Raw genomic sequence first — 23,468 nt, forward strand, 5'->3', positions numbered from 1 at the left:
TGGATACTGGCTGCCATCTAGTGGCATTCGCTCTTGGCCAATGTTAATGTGTAAGACCAGACAATGAGTGTTGACAAGCTATTCCATCGTGGGAGGCATCCCTGTCAAACCTGATCCTGTCTTCAGCCAACGTCCACAGATGCACGCACACAATTTCCACCCGTGATCACTGGATAGTGACCACATCTGGGAACCCTGATTGATATCTTCTCCTCCCTAGCAGCACTGGACATTACCGCTGTCCTGATCGAGAGAGCTGACTGAGCATAAACCAGGAACTGAACTTGAGATCTTTCCGATCTATATGGTTCACTACCACACTAGGCCCTTACTACGAACTTTAAAAGATGTTTGTTTCTCTGGGGTCGATGTTAACTTTTAAGTGACCCCCCGCCCAGTGGAGCGCGCAGGCCGGCCATCTCTTCTAGTCAACGTTCATCTCTCAACCAACACCACTTAAAAAAAAATATATCAACTGATTATCTGGTTATTTATCTCAATGCTGTTTATCTCGATGCACCATGCTGTGCCTATGTAAACTTGTCACCCTGTAATTACATCCTCCCACCATTGGTGGCGTTGTAGCGCCTCCGCTAGAAGGACAGTGTAATTACAATGTGACAAGGTTACATAGACAGTTCCCATTATAAATGTGGAATTTATAATGGAAAAAGTTGACAGAAGATTTTTAATGTGTTACGTAGATAGATGACGATTTTCCTTGCTAGGAATCATTTCATTCAGTTTCTGATCCTTTTCCTTTACTACCTGTGGCTGTGGGTGCTGGTGCACCAATGATGTATCCGTGTTCACGCTGATTGATTGTGACCTCATTACTATTGGTTTATTCAGAATTAACATGTTGTTGATTACCCAGAACATTTCTAGGGCCAGTATATGGGAACAGGTAAATTCACTGATTGCATACCCTGCTCCAATGGTGAGTAAATCGGGGCTACACTATTGTAGCCCAATCTCCAACTCACGCTCCCTTCGAACAGGGCTTCCCATTGGGCGCGTGTAACAAGTAACTCGATCACTACATTGCAATGACTAAATGTACTGCGTAGGGGTGATAATGTGATCCAACACTTCCAACGGGAATGGCATTCACAGGGAACATATTGCAGGAAATTGTGGGAACACAACCTCCAATTTCCCGAGGTGGATAACGGAAACAACCCTCATAATCCCACAGGGCTATGGGGAAAGAGCAGAGCGATTGGATAGCTCTTTCAAAGAGCCAGCACAGGCATGATGGGCTGAATGGCCTCCTCCTGTGCTGTACCTGCAATGACACTATGTTCATAAATCAGAATTCCTACAAACATCACCTGCGCACACCTTGACTCTGTCACATCTCTCCTCCTCTAGGAAGAACCTTTTGTTATGGTGTCAGAAAATGTGCTCGGAAGAACAAAGAAATATTACGGATTCTCGATCGATGTCCTGGATGCCCTGTCAAGTTACCTGGGCTTCAAATATGAAATCTACGTGGCCCCTGATTACAAGTTTGGGAGCCAGCAACCTGATGGAAACTGGAATGGACTGATTGGAGAACTCACCTTCAAGGTCTGTGCCTTCTGTTGTCTTCTTCAGCCACGTTCATACCTTCTCACCTGTACTTTTTATCATCACCACTTTCAATCACAGCAGAAACACCCTTCCTTCTGGGAAGACATGCTGGGTTAGGACGTTGACCTTTGACATTTGGCAATTGAACTTGAAGCCAGTCGATACCAATAGAATGACCGTCTTCGCTTCGCTTCCTGTTGTTTGTAAGGGTCTTTTGAGAATGGAGGCTAGCGATCTCACTTTGACACAGGGCTATGGTAGTGTCGTGGTAATATCACTGAACTTGTACTCCAGAGGCCTAGACTAACAAACCAGTGAATGTGAGTTCATATCCCACCATAGCAGTTTGAGATTTGGAAAAAAAATCTAAAAATATAAGAAAAGCTGGTGTTAGTAAAAGTGACCAGGAAGGTGTCGGATTATCATAAAAACCCAACTGGTTCATTAATGCCCTCTAGGGAAGGAAACCTGCCGTCCTTGCCTAGTCTGCCCTATATGTGACTCCAGTCCCACACCAACACGGTTGACTCTAACTGTTCTAGCAAGACACTTGGTTGTGTTATACTACTAACAGTTCAAGAAGCACCTTCTCAGGGCAATAAATGCCAGAGATGCCCACATCCTGAGAATGAATTTTTAAAAATCCACTTCCTGGTAGGTGAAGGCACAAACTACCCATGATTTAACATAAGTTAGTTGAGAGGCCATAAAGATTGCTCGTGTCAGAAATGGAAAATCACACTCTGATGCAGTAGGGGGTGCAGTTTGGGGTTCAGGCACAGTATTGTGGCAGCTTTAGTGGTAAATTTAGTGCTCCCAGCCTGGAGTTCCATATGACGGGAGGACAGATCAGACAGCCTGGCACACCTGATTGCCATCAAGCGGGACGCAATGCATAAAGGTCAGCACACCTGATTCACAGCCATCCTAATTATCTGGCTATTCATTTTAATCATCAAGTAATCAGGAAAGCCCTGAATCGGCCACACTGATCTCCATGTCTGATTGTCCAGCCTGCTCTCCCGTTGAGTAAAGCTGCATGCTGGGAGTGCTAACCCGTGGACTATATCCTTAATTCTCCAGAAGCCCTTGCTATCTCTGACCTGGGCACACTTGGTCCTGACAATGGGTGCCCAAAAATGCAAGTTCTTTCTTTCTTTACAAGTGTCAAGTTGTTTGGCTTTGTTATAAAATCAGGTTTGAAAGAGCTGCACAAATTGTCACTCACATTTGCACTGTTGCCATTTAGATATATTAATTATTCATAGTCTTTCTTTTACTTTTTATTCCTTTGGGATACCTAGAAAAATCATGAAATATGAATTAGGGAAAAAGGCACAAGTTGTTTCAGAATATTTCAAATGAGGCTATTCATCTATGTCTCCAAATCCTATGCCTCTCTCATTAATCAAACTGAAGTCTCACATCCTGCCTGCTATACATTGAAGAGATGATTCTGTGATCCAGCACTCCCAGGGATGGAATATCACGGGCTGGGCACCCATTGTTATCCGACATGCGTTCTACGCGAGAACTGGCCCTCCTGGAAGCACCTGATCACGGAATTCCCCCTTTACTGCACATAACAAGGGGGTGAATATCCATGGGAGTTCTCCTGCTCGTCCACCGTATTCTTGGAGGAAGAGCCGTAGAAACCCCAGTAAAACAGCGTCAACTTTTTGATAGCACAATACGTGATACTTTTTGTCACTGTCTCCTATCTGACCCTTCTAGAATGCCCAGAAACAAATCAGGCCCATTTCAAAACTGAGATTGGTAGATTTTTGTTAGGCAAGGGTATTAAGGTGTTATGGAACCAAGGTGGGTAGATGGAGTTAAGATACAGTTCAGCCATGATATAATTGAATGGGGGAACAGGCTTGAGGGGCTGAATGGCCTACTCCTGTCCTTACATTCTTCAACCTCTTCATTTCCCTCTCCTCTTTTTAAGACTCCTTAAAACCCACCTTTTTGATCAAGCTGTTGGTCACTCCTCCTAATCTCCCTTCCTTTGGCTCGGTGGCCATTTTTTCCTTATGCCTCTGTGAAACGCTTTGGGACAATTTTCTACATTTAAGGTGCGATATAAATGCGAGTTGTTGTTTTTGTTGTATATCACCACTTCATCACTCGATTCAATGAGGTAGCTTTCATGCTCTAGACATTTTTGAAGAGAATTTAGTACCTAGTTTTTTTTTCCCCAACTTTGACCCCCATGGTCTTCCCACGTTGCGCACTCTGCGTAGTTGGAGGGCACGGAAAGTCCATGGAAACTTCACCATGGAGACAGATCTGCACCTACTGGTCTGTGGTGCTTTATTAGTGCTCCAAATTTACTATGGCCGTTTAGTTTTTAATTTAAGTAAGAAGTAGTACAAATCAACATGGAGGGAACAACTGAGAGTATATCCTTTCCTTTTACTGTCTCTCAGCTGAGCCCAAGTGCAAACATGGAAATTAGCAAAGTTAATTCTGAATGCAATTGCAGAGCTGACACCAATTTGGCCCAATACATCTGTCTGATTGATTTTGATAGTAGCATCGGGCACTATAGCTCAATATAGTTCAAAATGGACTTAATTTGGATTTTCTTTTTGCAAATATTCAAATGTTGGCCTCATTTATTCATGTCGAACTAGTCATCAATACACATGAAACTTCAAGTTCAGCTTTCTAAAATAAATATTTTCAATGACAGTTAAAAAATTGAAGAAAATAAAACTGTTTGTAATAAAGTATTTAGTGCATGCAAATTATATATATATATATTCATAATTATAATGTATTTCCCTCACATGGCTACACTGGTTCATTGGCAAGATCATTTGCATTGCATTATTAATCATTTTATTACTCCTGCTAGAGTACTTTTTGCATGATTAACTTTGCTGGAAAAAAATAAATAATACAGTTAATGAATAGATTGTTAGAAAGCAGTCATCTGGATTCATTCAAGAAATATTCAGGCATAGTAATGAAACTGTTTCAATCATGCTGATCATTAAATGTTTATATAAATGGCCTTTGTTTTGTGCTCATGTCAGTGTGATCTTGGGAAGTCTGCTGTAGAATTGTGAGATTAGAGTGTGTTAACGACAGTGTGAGATTAGAGTCCACTAATGCCTTAATTTAAAATTCTCATCCTTGTGTTCAAATCCCTCCATGGCCTCGCCCCCCTCCCTATCTCTGTAACCTCCTCCAGCCTTACAGTCCTCTGAGATCTCTGCGCTCCTCCAACTCTGGCCTCTTGTGGATCCCCCACTTCCTTTGCCCCACCACTACCTTCAGCCATCTAAGCCCTAAGCTCTGGAATTCCCTCCCCAAACCTCTCCACCTCTCCACTTGTCTCTCCTCCTGTAAGATGCTCCTTCAAACCTACCTCTTTGACCAAGCTTTTGGTCACCTGTCCTAATGTCTCCTCCTTTAGCTCGGTGTCAAATTTTGTCTGATTACGCTCCTGCGAAGCGCCTCAGGACGTTTTACTACGTTAAAGGCGCTATATAAATGCAAGTTGTTGTTGCAGTTAGCAAGCAGACTGTCTCTCTCTGTCACTCATTATTGACGAACATTTTTCTAATAAATTCACAGAGAGCAGACGTGGGAATTTCGGCCTTGACCATCACACCGGAGCGGGAGAGCGTCGTGGACTTCACCACTCGTTACATGGATTACTCGGTGGGATTCCTACTGAAAAAGGCGGAGAAGACCGTCGACATGTTTGCCTGCCTGGCGCCGTTTGATTTTTCTCTGTGGGCGTGCATCGCTGGCACAGTGATATTGGTGGGCTTGCTGGTGTACCTGCTGAACTGGCTGAACCCTCCGAGGCTGCAGATGGGCTCTGTCACCTCCACCACCTTGTACAACTCCATGTGGTTTGTCTACGGCTCCTTTGTTCAGCAAGGTAAGAGACTGTTTCATTAGAACCTCACTCACGGCCTGGTTTTCGTTGCTCCACCATTGGCGGCCGTGCATTCAGCTACCTAGGCCCTAAGCTCTGGAATTCCCTCCCTAAACCTCTCCGTTTCACTGCCTCTCTCCCCTCCTTTGAGACGCTCCTTAAAACCTACCTCTTTGACCAAGCTTTTGGTCACCTGTCCTAACATCTCCTCACGTGGCTCAGTGTCAAAGTTTGTTTGATGTCACTCCTGTGAAGCACCTTGGGACGTTTTACTATGTTAAAGGTGCTATATAAATGCAAGTTGTTGTTGTTAGACAAGCCTTGCACGGTCGTACTTAAAGTCCCTAAATCCAGTCCAAATCAGGATAATCTCAGCTGAACATAATCTCTTTGACTTCTTTTTTTGCAGCTGCCCAGTTCCAGTTCCTCCACCAGGCACTATTCGTTTGCCAATTCCGCGCATGTACAGAATCTTTCTTCACCGCAGTAAGAAAAAAAGGGCAGCAGGTTCGAACCAGGCACTTACCAGGCCTGATGTGAATCTCCTGCTTCGCAGCCCAGATGAGCTCTGCAGTCAAGCGGGTGCGAGGCTCCGTTCCGAACCGCCGAGCAAATTGCTCGATCTGCCGTGACTATCGGTGACCCTTTTGGGGGAAGGCTTAGCTGCTAACCTGTAACAAATAGCAAACTGTGGTTCTGCTGTGAGTGGTTGCAAGTGACCATTCTTTGGTCTGGATAGGATCTGACTGCCCTAATGTGCTGTGACATAGAGTGACAGGGTAGGGATTTCTTCCATGCCCTCTCTCCGTAATTCCGCACAAAGAGAGTTCCCCAACTCCCCGAGGGCAGCAAACTGAGGCGCTATACGCTCCTAAAGCGAAGAAGAGCCAAGTAGACATTGCGTTGTTCCAACCTGCTTCCTGCACGAGTCCCTGTTCCAGCAGCAGGCATCTGGGAATAAGATCATTTCAGCTGGGAAATTGGAACTTGAAGAAAGGGTGACTGAATAGGTGGGAAAAGAGCTTAGAAAAATGAGAGATTCACATGAACAAACAAACATGCACACAAGTCCTTAATCGCCCAAGTAAATGCGTAGTGACATCAACAAGTGATTTTATCGGAGGTGAAATTGTATTGAAACCACATTTGACTTGATAAATCCACATTTCATCAACGCAGAGTATTCCAGCCAGTCGAATCACTTCTGATTTGCAGTATTTCCATTATATAGAATTACGTGCAAATATTTAGCTTATCCTGAGAGAACAGTGTTCAGAGCCTTTGAACATATTATACTTTTTTTTTTATCATTTTGCCTGAAACAGCAGCTGTCTGCACATCAACTCAAATTTGCATTTAATTTCCCCCGAGGACTTTATCCGACGTCGCCATTAAAAAAAAAAGAAATGGGAAATCTGATTTGAACAAAGCTTGAAAAAATAAATGGTTTCTGTACAAGGTCCCCGAGTGTATTGGTGTTTTGTCAACAGCTGCTTCTCGCACATTTTACGAAACCTCTGCGTCTAAATTCCTTCTAGCTGACCCTCCAGTTAAAAGTTTTAGTTGCGCCACCTATTAAATTGCACGTGCCTGCTGATTCAAAATGAACAACCCATTTTCCTCTGATGGATACAAAGTAAGTGCGAGTGAAAGTGGGATGTTATCCTACTAGGAAGCACCCAATGGATTATCCATCTGTGTTTAACCCTACAGACCCCTGCAAAAATTCATAGAATCATAGATAATGAGCACAGAAGGAGGCCATTCGGCCCATTGTGTCCGCGCCGGCCGAAAATGAGCCACCCAGCCTAATCCCACTTTCCAGCACTTGGTCCGTACCCCTGTAGGTTACGGCACTTCAAGTGCACATCCAGGTACTTTATAAATGAGTTGAGGGTTTCTGCCTCTACCACCCTTTCAGGCAGTGAGTTCCAGACCCCTACCACCCTCTGGGTGAAAAAACTTTTCCTTAGCCCCCCTCTAATCCATCTACCAATCACTTTAAATCTATGCCCCCTGGTTATTGACCTCTCTGCTAAGGGAAATAGGTCCTTCTTATCCACTTTATCTAGGCCCCTCATAATTTTGTACACCTCAATTAAATCTGCCCTCAGCCTCCTCTGTTCCAAAGGGAACAACCCCAGCCTATCCAATCTTTCCTCATAGCTAAAATTCTCCAGTCCTGGCAACATCCTCGTCAATCTCCTCTGTACCCTCTCTGGTGCAATTACATCCTTCTTGTAATGTGGTGACCAGAACTGTACGCAGTACTCAAGCTGTGGCCTAACCAGTGTTTATACAGTTCCTGCATAACATCCCTGCTCTTATATTCTATGCCTCGGCTAATGAAGGAAAGTATTCCACATGCCTTCTTAACCACCTTATCTACCTGTTCTGCTACCTTCAGGGATATGTGGACATGCACTCCAAGGTCCCCCACTTCTTTCACACCTTTCAGTATCCTTCCATTTATTGTGTACTCCCTTGCCTTGTTTGCCCTCCCCAAATGCATTCCCTCACACTTCTCCGGATTGAATTCCATTTGCCACTTTTCTGCCCACCTGACCAGCCCATTGATATCTTCCTGCAGTCTACAGCTTTCCTCCTCACTATCAACCACATGGCCAATTTTTGTATCATTTGCAAACTTCTTAATCATGCCCCCTACATTTAAGTCCAAATCATTAATATATATATATCACTAAAAGCAGCACCCCTTGAATCTTCCCCTTGAATGTCTCCCAGTGCTCTGACATTGATTTACCTTCAAGTGGCTGTTTCCAATCCACTTTTGCTAATTTACTTCTTAGCTTAGTAAAATTGGCCCTTCCCCAATTGAGAACTTTAACTCCAGTTCCATCTTTGTCCTTTTCCATATCTATGCTAAAACTAACTGAATTATGATCACTACCACCAAAATGCTCGCCCACTGATACTCCTAAATTGATTTATTTTATATTCATTCGTGGGTGTCACTGGTAAGGGCAGTATAAGAAATACGACCTCTAGACCAAATCGTAGCCATGTATCCCATCCTGCAAAGCTTTAGGCGCTTGGCTGAAAAGTGAGGCTGTGGGCAGGCCTTGCATCTGTGAGAATATAAGTGAGCCAGTATTCCACAGGAAATGATATGACTGACATCGGGCAAAGTGATTGAGAATATTGCAGACACATTGAAGTCCAATTATCAGAAATAGATAACAAAACATCCCAAGGCATAATCAAATACTCAGGGCCTGGACACAAATTAATCCTCTTAAGTTAATTGCAGGAGCTTTACTCAGATAATTAGGTAACTTTCATGATTGGCATATACAGGATGAGACATCTTGAATGTCTGCATCTGAACAATCAAAATACACAGAAAGATAAGGGCTTGTCCCTCCCCCATAAAATAGATAGGATGGACAACAGTTAACACCATAGAATGGATAAAGATGTCTGGAACAATGGACACCCTTGGGGGGGGTGCGGGGGAGATGTCCGGGCCAGACGACATCACAGGACCAATGCCATTAAGCTTCCAGAAGCAAATATGCTTCAGAAAGATAAATAAACTGAGGCATTGTCCCACTACAGTTAGAAGCAGCTTCTGAGGCGATGGAGGCCCACACACCCTACGATACATGGCCTGATCAGCTTGAAACTTCCTAGGGACAGGCTGTACCATCCTTGTTTATTTGATATTAGGACGTTATTATATAAATACTTGTTTGGTTTAGCTGCATTAGAACGTTGTTCTGGTGTCTATAATAACGTTTGCATGTTTGGTCACACTCTGGCCCGAATCATTGTGGAAGTTATTATTAAGTAGGATTAAAAACCCTTGGTAGCATTAATAATAGTATATTTCCAACAGGCGGGATTCTTGCTCTCTGTCCTAAATCTACTGTCCCCTCAATCACTGGAAACAGTGTGTTTCTAATCTACTATTATCTCAACATTCCACCTAGCGTATGGAGTCCAAAACTGCACATAGTACTCCCAACTGTGGTCTTATATAGGTTCACCATTACATCTCAACTTTTATATTCTATACCTCTTGCCATAAAACACAGTATCCCATCGATTTTCTTTATGGCCTTATCCATTTGTGGTGCTTTTTTTAATATCTTGTCAACCTGAAGATCCAAATCCCTCTGCTTTTCCACATCACCCAATTTTACCCATTCAAAGTGCAGTTATTACTTTTATGTCTTTTTTACTAAACTGTACCACCTTGTATTTACTGACATTGAATTTTATCAGTCCCTTTTCTCACCCAGTCCTCTCTCTTATCAATAGCCCCTTGCAGCTTCCTTTTGTCCTCAGAATGCTTTACTATGGTTTCTGCTTTAGTATCATCTTTAAATTAGGACACCATTCCCTTTCGCTCTATATCCAAATCATTGAGCGGTCCCAAAATCTTACAGGACATTGCTACCCACTTCCAACCACTTTGAGAAACTGTCCTCAATGCTCCATGAAACAGAAACCCTCTTCCCGACACCACTCCTTTAGCCACAAGTTGAGCTCCCAAATCTTCCTATCCTTCCCTCTTCTGGCACATGGCTAGGGGAGTAATCCGGTAATTGCCACCTTGCTCCTAAGCCTCCTTCCCATTCTAAACTCCTTTAACGAGACTCCAGCCCTTTTCTTTCCTGCACCGTTGGCTTCCACATGGACCATGATGACTGGCTGTTCTCCTTCCCTTTCCATAATCTTTCCCTGTCTTCAGGAAATGTCCCTTACGGGGAGGGGGAAAGACCACCAAGGGGGAAAGTAAGTATTTTTCATGAGGGCCTTTCCCCTCAATGCAACAGCTAGAAGGCTCCATGCCATCAGCCAGGATTCTCAACACCTGCAGCTATGCCCCTGTATCTCCCCCCAGATCCCTGTGTAATGCTCTGGCAGGGGTTGACCCTACACCAGGAGTGTGCCCAGGCCTTACAAGTGGCGCAGGACAGAAGAATGGACGGAATCTCTCCTCTTGCCGATGTGGTGCACCTCCAGCTCAGAGCCTGTCGAGCACCCAGCAGGCATCTGGAGAAGGGAAACCATCGGAATAGCTCCACACAGAAATAAGTGGGGAACAATGAGTTCTGTGTCTGAAGAACTATTCTTTGGGTGTTTTATTTACATTGTAAAAGTTTGTAGACACCTCAGTCTAGCATCGCTTTGTAGTCCTAAACCATTCCTGTGGCAACCCTAGCCTCAGTTAAATTGGACTGAACAAGGCAATCACAATTTTTACCTTTGCACCAGGATCAAAGTGGCACCAGGTTATTAAAGAAGGAGAGGGAAATGTTCTGACCATCCGAAAACACGGACAACTCAGGCAGCAAAGGTTCACTGATTCCATCTGGAAAGCAATAGTCATGAGCTGCCCATTGCAAGAGCTATTTTTATATCTTAGTGTAACAGGCTGAAGCAACCCTTGGACCCTGTGGTCAATTAGACACGCAGACTAGAGCTTAATGTTCAAAACAAGTGAGGTTTATACACCCATGGCAATTGTGTCTTTAAGTGCAGAGATGAACATAACAGTAACAGGGATTACTTTCCAGCATACACATTCTCACTTTTGCCAACTTCCTCCTGAACTGAACTATTTCCCTGCCTTTTATCCTTCCAGGCTGGGAGTCATTCCTGATTGACCTTAATTGCCTTTAAAGATTTCTTAAGGCATGCCTCAGTCATTCTGACTTTTTAAAGCTTTACCCCTTTAGCGGATACAGAGCTCGCAAAAGCCGATGGCTCACATGTTGTCCTTTTCTCACTCTGTTACACTTTGACGATGGCCTTGTGACATGCATTACTACCTGTGACTAGCAATCAATAGAAGGAGCTACAAGCTATAAATGTGCATTTATACGACAAGTTTAGCATCTGTGTGAAAAGCTTTCAGCTTGGCACTGGCACCGTGTAATGCAAATCTGGTGTTAAGGCCCAAACTGATTCTGAATTGAAGTGGAGTTAAACTCTTTCTTCCAGGGAGTCTCACTCCACTTCATTCAAGTGTCAGGTTGGGCCCTGACACCAGATTCAGTCTATGTTTACATTACACCTGCACTCTTAGACACTTGGAACCGTTGGCTTCCACATGGACCATGACGACTGGCTGTTCTCCTTCCCTTTCCATAATCTTTCTCTGTCTTCAGGAAATGTCCTTCGTGGGGAGGGGGAAAGACCACCAAGGGGGAAAGTAAGTATTTTTCATGAGGACCTTTCCCCTAAACGCAACAGCTCGAAGGCTCCGTGCCATCAGCCAAGATTCTTAACACCTGCAACTATGCCCCTGTATCTCCCCAGGTCCCTGTGTAATGCTCTGGCAGGGGTTGACCCTGCGCCAGGAGTGTGCCCAGGCCTTACAAGTGGCGCGGGACACAAGAATGGTGGGAATCTCTCCTCTTGCCTACGCGGTGCACCTCCAGCTCACTGAGTCTGTCGAGCACCCAGCGGCCCCTGAATTCTTGCAGGGCTTGTTGTTTCTCCAAGGATTCTGCCAATCTCAAGCCAAAGTTACGATGGACAATCGGAAGAACTCCCGCTAGGGGCATTGACAATTGTGAAGACTGCAGCTGGCACATCCCTTGACTTTTAGAAACTTACTAAGGCATTGTCTACATTGCACATTAAAGAAAGGAAACACTGGCAGTTGACAATCTGCCAGGTATGATTTTTTTATTGGCCTTGTCAGTGTAGAAAGGGTTATTGTAGAACTGGCATCACACTCTCATGGTAAGCAATCCATTGATAATGACTTTTATTTGTGGTGTTGTTGGTTGGACACACAGGAAAAAAAAGTCACGTAACCTTGCATGCCTATTTCTGCATTGAAAAAATCTCTTAACACAAATCGCTCTTGGCTGGAGACTTTAGACTCCACTCAATGCTCTATTCTGATTAGGTCTACCTATTTATAGTGGTACAACGCTTAGGGAGCAAAAGAAAGTAAACAGGCCTGAGTTTATGATACTTCAGCAAGCAAACCATTCCAAACACAAATAATGGGGTCAATTTTCGGATGGCCGAGCGGGTGCGTTCGTGAAAGGGGGGGCTCCTAAAATTGGGGATTCCCGGAGCGGGTCCAGAGCCCGGCTCCAACCCGCCCACTTCCGCGTTCCCCAATGACGCGTATCGGTGCGCGCACAGCCCCGCATGCAGGACTCCCACCGGCCAATCAAAGCCGGCGGGATCCCACTTAACATTATCTGAGTACTTGAGGTCGTTTACAGACCTCATCAGTTGGAGATCTTAGGACTACCCAGAGCGTGTTTCCCATGATGGGGGAAACACTCCCTTTTTAAACAGACGTGTTGCAGCCAGCAGCCAGTGATAGCTGCAAAGGTCCATTTAACAGGTGTGGGGTAAACCCTCATTCATTGCAGCAGGGCACTCTGTCACCTCAGACAAAGTTTTGCCTGCTACACCGTTGTCTCCACACTCCAAATTACTTAACCATACCTTAAACTCTGCGATCCAAACTCATTTACCTACTTTGTGGACCGCCTCACACTCACACCGTAAGCATGCGGTGGGGCGGGGGGGTCCATTGCTGCATTCATCACTCCATTGGAGGACGAGCAACATCACCAGCCTCGCCAGGCAAGCCGTCCACCTCCGCCACGTGGAGCTAATGCACACAGTGCTGCGCAACAGGCACCTGCACAAAGTAGTTGTGCAACTACACATACACCCACTGTAGGGTGACCCAATGGGTGGCATCAAGGGTGTTCATGGAGAACTTCATGAAAAGGCATTATTGCACAAGTTAGTCAAGAATGGCCAAGACGTGGCAGTAGTGGTGACAATGTAATATGTAATGTGAGTTGATCAGAAATCAAATATAAGTAAAAACCATGACAAAACCTCAAACACCCTTGTGCATCCCCTTCATGTTCACGACATGTTTGCTTTACGCTTCCTACTACACATATGTGATGCATGCCCTGTGGCTGCAGCACAGGTAGTGGCAGGTGGGGTGAGGCTGATCGTGAAAGAGATGCATGAGAGGGTGAGTATGAGATAGAGCCATGAGATTGTATGAGGATTGGGTTGAGTGGTAGTGGCGGGATGAGTACTGGCGAGGTGAGTAAGTGCAGGTAAGATGAGGGTGAGCTTTGAGTGGGTGTGAGGGGTGATGTGATTGAGTAGTGTTGGCAGTGCAGAAGGAGATGTGGAGTGGGGGCAGTGATGTAGCAGAAGGAGTGTTGGGGAAAGAGTAAGTTTACTCACTTTGGCTGACCTACTTAGGTGATTGAAGCGCCTCCTGCACTGTATGCAGGCGCATGATATGTTGGTGGTGCTGGTGACCTCCTCTGCCACCTCAAGCCAGGCCTTCATGGTGGCAGAGGCAGGTCACTTCCTCCCATCCGCTGGGCAGAAGATCTCTGTCCTCCCCCTCCTCCTCACCCCATCCAGTAGGACCTGGAGTGGGGCATCATTAAACATGGGAGCAGCCTTCCCCCTGGGCTGCTCCATGCTGTAATTTTGGCTCCTTTCTGCAGCATCAGTCAGTGGAGGACTGCCCCTTTAATCAGGGCTCCTCCAGCTAACAGCCGATGATGCGGGTGCGCAGTCCGTCCGCTGCGCAGCTTTCCAGCCCGAAACCCGGAAGCCAAGGTAAGTGGCTTCAATTTACATACGATCGCGTGGGGAACCCACCGATTTTACTGGGCGGGTTACCGATGCGATGTGGGCGTCGCTGGCAAGGCCAGCATTTATTGCCCATCCCTAATTGCCCTTGAGAAGGTGGTGGTGAGCCGCCTTCTTGAACCGCGGCCGTCCATGTGGTGAAGGTTCTCTCACACTGCTGTTAGGTAGAGAGTTCCAGGATTTTGACCCAGCGACGATGAAAGAACGGCGATATATTTCCAAGTCGGGATGGTGTGTGACTTGGAGGGGAACGTGCAGGTGGTGTTGTTCCCATGTGCCTGCTGCCCTTGTCCTTCCAGGTGGTAGAGGTTGCGGGTTTGGGAGGTGCTGTAGACCTTTAATTCAAAATGATTATGTCCATTGAAATGTTTAATTGTAACATTTACTCACCAGAAGCATGCAGTAATATGAATACCCCCTATCTGTTCTTTCCACCTCCCATTTGCTAGCTGTCTCCTTATCGTTTACTTCCAGTGATATAATGCTGTCAGGTTGTCCCTCGGGAAACAGTCGCAAGATATCACAGATGGGAAAAAGGTTGTTTGACTGACAGTCAACAATCATCCAATCGGGTAATGAAGGGTCTTTACGCTTTCCGATTGGCCGTAGGAAGGCGGGGCACCGCGAAGGTGGATGTGTCGGGCGACCAATGACGGGAGTGCGGTGGGCGGGGCAGTTGGAGGCAGGAGGTCATGTGATGGAATCTCCAGCAATACGTCCAACCAGAGTTGACAACCTCAACACCCAAGGCTGAGAAACCCTCAAAGGAAGCGGACAGGTGCAGGGATTTCCCAGTGAGGCAGGGTGTGTGATGGCAGGGGAAGTGCTGGGGGAGGGGAGAGGGGGCAAAATGGATCTGATTAAAACAAATCAACCTCACTGAAAATCACTGAGGAGGTGAAATTACTCAACGTGTGGTAATTTGGTGCGTTAGCATTAACACTTTTGCCCACCCTTACAAAATCGCTCAAGGGACCGAGCTAGTTTAATACACGTTATTACAGACATTGCATTAAGACCCCGATTTCCATATTAAAAAGCGGCCTATTGCCTGAAACAGGCAGGTGCTTTAGACAGCTGGCGGTAGGCCCCTTTCAAAATGGAGTCTGCCGCATCGCCGGCGTTCACGGGGCGTTAAGGCCACTGACCCCATTTTGAGGACGCTACCCACCCCGTTAACGCCAGGTGAAGGCAGTCAAAATCGACCCCCCTATCTCAACACCACTCTTCCTGGGTACTGCTGAAGGGCAGCCAGTAGAGCTCAAAACCTTCGCTGCGTAACATCTCATACCTGAGCACCAACTGTTTGCGTCACGCTCTGCCAGGCACTAACTGACTGGTGCATCCGTTCGTGCCCTTGAAGTGCTCTTCATTTCATAGCCGGCCTTGTGGGAATCATAAAATGCATCAACAGAGCCCTCACTGTGTCTCTGCTCTCAGTAGCATCCAGCCTATCTTTGGACACTACCCTTGCCGCTTCCACGCCCGTGAGAGGTAACCCACTGTGGGGGTAATTTTAATCTGTCTCGCTCGGCGGGAATCCCACGAGATCGGGTGGAACGCCAGTTTTACACCCCCGCCTGATATTACTCTCCGTTGACTTCAATGGAGAGTGATGGTCGGGCAGGGTGTAAAAGCAGTGTTGCACCCGAGTTTCCTGATGGGCCGTTTAGGTTAAAACTGCCCCCAGTACTACGTGCTTCCTCCCCCAAATCAGTAAAAACTCCAGTGTACATGCCTCGGAGCTGGTCCCAAATTAAAGCACCAATGATGCCCTGTGCTGTCCTGATGCTTGTTGCTGGATGTGACCCATCTGTTGCTCATGGGGCTGTGGCTCATCTTTAACCAGAAAGAGAGGGCACTCTGTGAGTTAGTGTGCGCCATTTAGATATGTAAAGGACATCATTGTGGTGCTGAAGATGCACTAAGGGTGCAGAACGTTTTTAGGGGGGAAGTGGACCAGCCAGAAGTGGTCCATGTGGGAACCTATGACACAGGAAGGAAAACTGCAATCAGAGTTTCAGGAGCTAGAGAGGAAATTAAAAAGCAGGACCTCAAAGGTAGTAATCTCTGGATTACTCCCAGCGCCCCACATGCTGGTGAGTATAGGAACAGTAGGATACGACAGGTAACTGCATGGCTGGTGAAATGGTGCAGGAGGGAGGGCTTCAGATTCCTGGGACATTGGGACCAGTTCTGGGGCAGGAGGGACCTGTTCAAGATGGACGGTTTGCACCTCAACAGAGCTGGAACCAATATCCTCACGGGGAGGTTAACTAGTGCTGTGGGGGAGGGTTTAAACTAATTTGGCAAGAGGATGAGCACCAGGATGAAACATTAGAGAGGAGAAACAAGGTGCACAGAGGACTGGGAGGGCAAATAGCACTAGAGTAAAGAATAGTTCAGAAATAGAAGGGATCAGACAGGGGGCAAATGCGAGGCAGGCTTAAGATGAGTTTGGAGTGCATGTGCGTAAATGCACGTAGTGTGGTGAATAAGGTTGGTGAGCTGCAGGCTCAAGTCGCCAAACGGGACTATGATATAACGGCAATTACAGAGACCTGTCTCAAAGAAGGGGAGGATTAGATACTTAATATTCCTGCCTATAAGGTATTCAGGAAAGATAGGGAAGGAAAGAAAGGAGGGGGGACGGTGGCAGTATTAGTCAAAGAAACTGTTATAGTACCGGGAAGGGATGGTGCAGTTGAGGGTCAAAAACAGAATCTATTTGGTTAGAATTAAGGAACAATAGAGGAGCTATTATGCTACTGGGTATATAGAGGCCACCAGATAGTGGGAAGGAGGTAGAGGAGTAAATTTGTAGGCAATTTACAGAACAATGCACGAACTATAGAGTAGTGACAATGGGAGACTTCAATTATCCCAATATAGACTGGGACAGTAACAGTGTAAAGGGCAAAGAGGGGGAGGAATTCCTGAAATGTATACAAGAGAACTTTCTGGAAGAGTGTGTTTCCAGCCCATCGAGGAAGGAAACAGTTCTGGGGCATGAAGTGGGGCAGGTGGAGCATGTTTCAGTGGGGGAGCATTTGGAGAACAGTGATCATAATATCATTAGGTTTAGAATAGTTATGGAAAAGGCCAAGGAACAATCAAATGTGAAAATACTTAACTGGAGGAGGGCTAATTTCAGTGAGTTAAAACGGGATTGTGCCTAGGTGGATTGGAATCAAAAATTGATAGGCAAAACAGTAATTGAACGATGGGAGGCCTCCAAGGAGGAGTTGGTTTGGGTACAGAGTAGACACATTGATACAAGGGTGAAAGGAAGGTCACCCAAAGCTAGAGCTCCCTGGATGACTAAAGATATCAAGATGAAAGTGAAATAGGAAAAGGAGGCTTATGACGAATAAGCCATATACAGTCCATAATACAGTAGAGAATAAGGTTGAATACAGGAAGTACAGAAGAGATCTAAAAAAGGGAATAAGAGGGGCAAAGAGAGATTATGAAAATAGATTAGCGGCTAACATAAAAGGGAACCCAAAAGTTTTTTATAAACATATAAATGGTAAAAGGGTAGTCAAAGGAAGGGTGGGACCGATTAGGGACAAAAGAGGAGATCTTCTTGTGGAGGCAGAGGGTATGACTGAGGTACTAAATGAATACTTCGCATCGGTCTTCACGAAAAAAGGGGATGCTGCCATTGTAGCAGTAAAGGGCGAGGTAGTAGCGATATTGGATAGGATAAAAATAGATAAAGAGGAGGTACTTAAAAGATTGGGAGTAATCAAAGTCCAGATGGGATGCATCCTGGGTTACTGAAGGAAGTAAGGGTGGGTAAACTTTTAGAGACAATAATCTGGGCAAAATTAATTGGCACTTGGAAAAGTACGGGATAATAAACGAAAATCAGCACGGATTTGTTAAAGGAAAATCATGCTTGACTAACTTGATTGAGTTCTTTGATGAAATAATGGAGAGGGTTAATGAGGGTAGTGTGGTTGATGTGTATATAGACTTTTAAAAGGCATTTGATAAAGTACCACAAAATAGATTGTAAGCAAAATTAAAGCCCATGGAATTAAGTGGACAGTGGCAGCGTGGATGCAAAATTGGCTAAGGAACAGAAAGCAGAGAGTCGTGATGAACGGTTGTTTTTCAGACTGGAGGGAAGTATACAGTGGTGTTCCCCAGGGCTCAATATTAGGACCACTGCTCTTTTTGATATATATTAATGACCTGAACTTGGGTAGAGAGGGTATAATTTCAAAGTTTGCTGATGACACAAAATTCGGAAATGTAGTAAACAATGTGCAGGATAGTAACAGACTTTAGGAGGACATTGACAGACTGGTGAAATGTGCAGTCACATGGAAGATGAAATTTAACACAGAGAAGTATGAAGTGATACATTTTGGTAGGGAGACTGAGAAGAGACAATATAAACTAAATGGTATAATTTTAAAGGGGGTGCAGGAACAGAGAGACCAGGGGGTGCACATACACATGTATTTAAAGGTGACAGGACAAGTTGAGAAGGCTGTTAAAAAGCATATTGGATCCTGGGCTTTATTACTAGAGGCATAGAGTACCACAGCAAAGAAGTTATGCTAAACCTTTATAAAGCACTGGTTAGGCCTCAGCTGGAGTATTGTGCTCAATTCTGTGCATCGCACTTTAGGAAGGATGTCAAGGCCTTAGAGAGGATGCAGAAGAGATTTACTAGAATGGTACCAGGGATGAGGGACTTCAGTTATGTGGAGAGACGGGAGAAGCTGGGATTGTTCTCCTTAGAACAGAGAAGGTTAAGGGGAGATTTGATAGAGGCGTTCCAAATCATGAACAGTTTTGATAGAGTAAATAAGGAGAGACTGTTTCCAGTGGCAGAAGGGTCGGTAACCAGAGGACACAGATTTAAGGTGATCGGCAAAAGAGCCAGAGGGCAACATGAGGAAACATTTTTTTACGCAGCGAGTTGTTATGATCTGGAATGCACTGCCTGAAAGGGCGGTGGAAGCAGATTCAGTAGTAACTTTCAAAAGGCAATTGTATAAATACTTGAAGGGAAAATAATTACAGAGCTATGGGGAAAGAGCAAGGGAATGGGTCTAATTGGATAGCTCTTTCAAAGAGCCAGCACAGGCACAATGGGCCGAATGGCCTTCTCCTGTTCTGCACCTACTATGATACTATGATATGAATGTTGTTGCACACATGTTGGAGCATGACACCATGCTTTACACCTGCGGAAACACAAAGAAAGTATGCAATTATAATCGGACAAACCTGGACACGATGACCCTCTTGATGACCTTTTCAAAGGCGATGACAGTTTTGGCCTGCTGAATCCCTCCACCTGTCTTCTGTTGAAGGCTGCCTTTATCTGCAAAGGAAAGATAAATAGACATTGAAGGCACGAGTAAGTCGTGCTGTTTTTTGTCAGATAGTAGCAGTGTTATGGGTCTTTGGCATAGCTTACTAAACTGTAACGTATTTTGCCCATGGCTGACAGAGTGCATTTGTAATTGTGAGCTTGTTAGGGAATGGATGTTCTTATAAGCTTTGAAGTAATTCCTCAGGATAATACGGTTCAAAGGCATTTATTGGCTTTCATAGGAATTAAGCGTACAATGATGACTATTATTAATAATAATTACACATATACTTAACACACTTACAGTACAAGTTACCAGAGAATTTGCACATTACAGTTCTCGAGTGCGAAGGGTTAACGGCTGGCCAAGCCTTTGCGAATTCTGAAGTATCTGTTCTAACACACACCTTTTATATCTTTCTTCCACTTTGGCTGTGTGAGAAACTGCATGTTTCTACATTACCTCGTCCAATTAGCTGCCATAACTTTAGTTTTAATCAGAATCACTCCCCTAGCCTTCACTTTGACTGAACTGTCAATCGAGCCATTCAACTGGAGACAATTTCAGAGAACAAAGGCCCTCGCCCAAGAAGTTACACAGAGTTATCCTCGGAGGAGTCACTATCTAAAGCTATAGCTCCTCAACTTGATGATCCAAACATGTCCATAGATAGCTCACTGCTGAGAGATCTACAGTAGCTCTCGAGGTTGATCGAACAAAGACAGATTGTGGCTGCTGAATCTCCTTATCGGTTAAAACACGGTCTGACGGGGATCTCTTTCACGAACTGAACATTGCTAACAGAAACTCACTTAAAAGCGAACGTTAACATAAAGAATTAACCTTTTCCTTACAAGCTGCAGGTGGGAATAATGCTATTCTCAGTTTTCCATCCTGCTGCCGTACACCAGGACTTGAGCACATAAATCCAGGCTGACACATCAGTGCTTCACTGAGGAACCGCTGCAATTGTCAGCGGTGCCATCTTTCGAGTGAGATGCTAGACTGAGGCCTGTTTGTCTGTTCAGGTGGATCACATAGTATCTATTCAACCAACACCACCAAAACAGATTGAGGTATAAGTTCACACTGGGTGGTGGTGCAAAATGAGCCATCTCGAATCAGCCGCCCATTTTGCACTCTACCCGATTTTCTTTTCCATCGACGTCAATTGGAAAAGAAATCGGGCGTAATGTAAAGCAGGCTGCTCATCCACTATCGTCCATTTTGCGCTATGGCCCTAGATAGATTTATGCCTCATTAACTCATCATTTATCTCATTTCTGTTTGTGGGATCTTGCTGTGTCCCAATTGTCTGTCTCGTCTGCCTACACTACAATGTTTACAGTAATTTGTTGGCCATGACGGGCTTTGGGGCGTCCTGAGGATGTGGAAATTGCTATATAAAAACAAGTGCTTTCTTTCTGAGAATTTTGCTACATTTTTCTGAAGTATTATTTCATCTGAAATGTGAATGTGCAAACTCTACATTGCGTTTCTTTAATCCAGGAAAATTTCAGAAGATCAGACCTTAGTAAAACTTTGCCTAGCTTAACAGCAGGTCAGTTGGAGTGCTCTGGTGTTGGGGATAGATTAAGAAAGTGTTACTGAAATCGATATTCCTGACATTTTATCAATGTAAAATTAATGGAATGTAAAGGGCACCTTACCTGCATATTCTGCTCAGTTTTTTAAAGCCATTTAGCCTTTTGTCTGAATTACTTTACTCAATGTTGTATGCTTTGGCTATTTTTACCGACACCTTGAAAATATATAAAGGTCCTTTATCATGGGTCACCATGCAGCATATTTTTCATAATTAATGTGAAAGGTGGGGCTTTTTGGGGTCATTTTAGATTCAAGATGCCTGTAGGTGATCGGAACCAAGTCGATCATCTGTGGCAAACTCGGTAATCCAATATCAGATGTGCAGTACTGTCCATCACTGTTGACGATTCACCAGACTGGGTGATGAATTAGACCTGAAGGGGTAGCCTTGTCACTGTGGGCTGGGATTCGGCTCCAGGTAGCTCCACAAGTCAATGCTCCCAATGGATGTAGCATTGTCCTGGTTGAACAAGCTTTCCCGAGCTCTGGAAATGCTCAATGCACACTTGATGATCAGCAAGCCTTGCCTTTTGCCAGCTAGTTCCTAAATTCTCTTGGCTTAGGTAAGTGATGGGTGTCCTGATGGAAATAGAGTGAGCACTCAATACCAGGCAAATGGAAGCATCCAGCTGATCACCCAACTCTCCCTCTCTAAACAAAACTCAAGAAAGAGATACTGACTGTGATAATTATTCCTTACCATAAGGTAATATTTGACAAATATGTTTTACAGACCCATGCACTACTCATTTCTTTAGAATTCTTTAATCAAAGGGTTCCCCATGGCTCAGTAGGCAATTGCACCATGTGATATGATGCACCCTCCGTAAACTTGAACTCATCCAAAACTCTGCTCTGCATATCCTAACTCACACCAAGCACTGTTCACCCATCACCCACTGTGCTCACTGACCTACATTGGCTCCCAGTCCGGCAACACCTTGATTTTAAAATTCTCATCCTTGTTTTCAAATCCCTCCATGGCCTCACCCCTCCCTATCTCTGCAACCTCCTCCAGCCCTTCAACCCTCTGAGATCTCTGCGCTCCTCCACTTCTGGACTCTTGCGCATCCCAGCTTTTCATCGCTTCACCATTGCCGGCCATGCCTTCAGCTGCCTAGGCTCCAAGCTCTGGAATTCCCTCCCTAAACTTTTCCACCTCTCTACCTCTCTCTCTCTCCCTCTCCTCCTTTAAGATACTCCTTAAAACCTACCTTTTTGACCAAGCTTTTGGTTACCTGTCTTAAAATCTCCTTATGTGGCTCAGTGTCAAATTTTATTTGATAATCGCTCCTGTGAAGCGCCTTGGGATGTTTTACTGCATTAAAGGTGCTATATAAATGCAAGTTGTTGTTGATGTTGATACTGGCTGTTACAAACTGGCCAGGTTCTAGGTTTGATCCTGGTCTGCTCTGAGTGATGAGATTTCAACCACATAATTCACCTCAGCCACCTGGACTAGTGTGGAGATAAATCAGCTGTGATTCCTACTCTTGGCCACTATCCAATGACTTTGTGTGGACATATGGTGATGATGGCTTTGTGCTGGTTATCATGGCCACCTAGGTGAGATGCTAGAAGACTGGACCCAAAATTTATCAATACTTTCATGTGAGGAGAGAGAGGGTGATTATTTTAAGGAACTACACAAATGAAAGCAAAGTTATATTTGTTTGCTTTGGTACAAACAGGATACTCTAGTCTTTAATATATCAAATGACCAAAAACTTGGCAAGACATGTTAATCTACTTTGAGCAGCTCAATGAAACGTTGGAAAACTTGGGATCTGAGAAATAAATATATACAGCAAATCCCAATTATAAAACCATTGGGAGTCAGCCCGAAATTCTGTTTTAATGAACGCTGCAGTCATTTAAATTCCCCATGACCAGTGTTCAGCCTCCTGTATGTGTGAAAAAGAGATTGAATTCAACTCTTAACAATTCTGTGGTCCACAAGTCAAAACCCATTCATCTTGGAGCTCGTGAAACCGTTTGAAACTTGCTCAAAGAAGCGTAAGGATATCCCTTTTTGACAATGTGCCAGTGACGTAATGGTGGATATTCCGCAGGTGAGAAGTAATTAACAGTCAACGCTCTTGCTGAGTAGGGTAGTTATTTAAGGCTCAAAATAATATGAAGATTAATCTCTGAAGAATAGAGCTTTAAGAAACCCAGTCAGATGACAATAAATCATGTTCTCATGCAATTTGTGAAGAGAACAGGAAGAGGTAGACAGAAAAGATGGATTTCACTGACCAGCAGTGTTTTGCCATTCATCCCCCGTCACTAAGTATGTTGTGGCCGCAAAATCCTCCAGAGCAGCTCTCCCTAATGGAGTAACCATTGGCACTGTGTCGGAAAATCCCGGCTACACCCGAAAACAGGGTGTTTCCACCAAAGTAACTCCG

General features: G+C 44.7%; 1 protein-coding gene across 1 annotated transcript in view; it reads left to right on the plus strand.

Moving 5' to 3' along the window:
• Nucleotides 1-23,468, plus strand: part of grid2 (glutamate receptor, ionotropic, delta 2) — a 700,148-nt gene that overhangs the window by 501,653 nt on the left and 175,027 nt on the right. Inside the window, exons 12-13 of the mRNA XM_067984186.1 lie at nucleotides 1,375-1,572; nucleotides 5,164-5,476. Coding sequence (XP_067840287.1) covers nucleotides 1,375-1,572; nucleotides 5,164-5,476 — 511 coding nt within the window. The remainder of the gene's footprint in view (nucleotides 1-1,374; nucleotides 1,573-5,163; nucleotides 5,477-23,468) is intronic.

The sequence above is a fragment of the Heptranchias perlo genome, chromosome 1 (genome assembly GCF_035084215.1).
Source record: "Heptranchias perlo isolate sHepPer1 chromosome 1, sHepPer1.hap1, whole genome shotgun sequence".
Lineage (NCBI taxonomy): Eukaryota > Metazoa > Chordata > Chondrichthyes > Hexanchiformes > Hexanchidae > Heptranchias > Heptranchias perlo.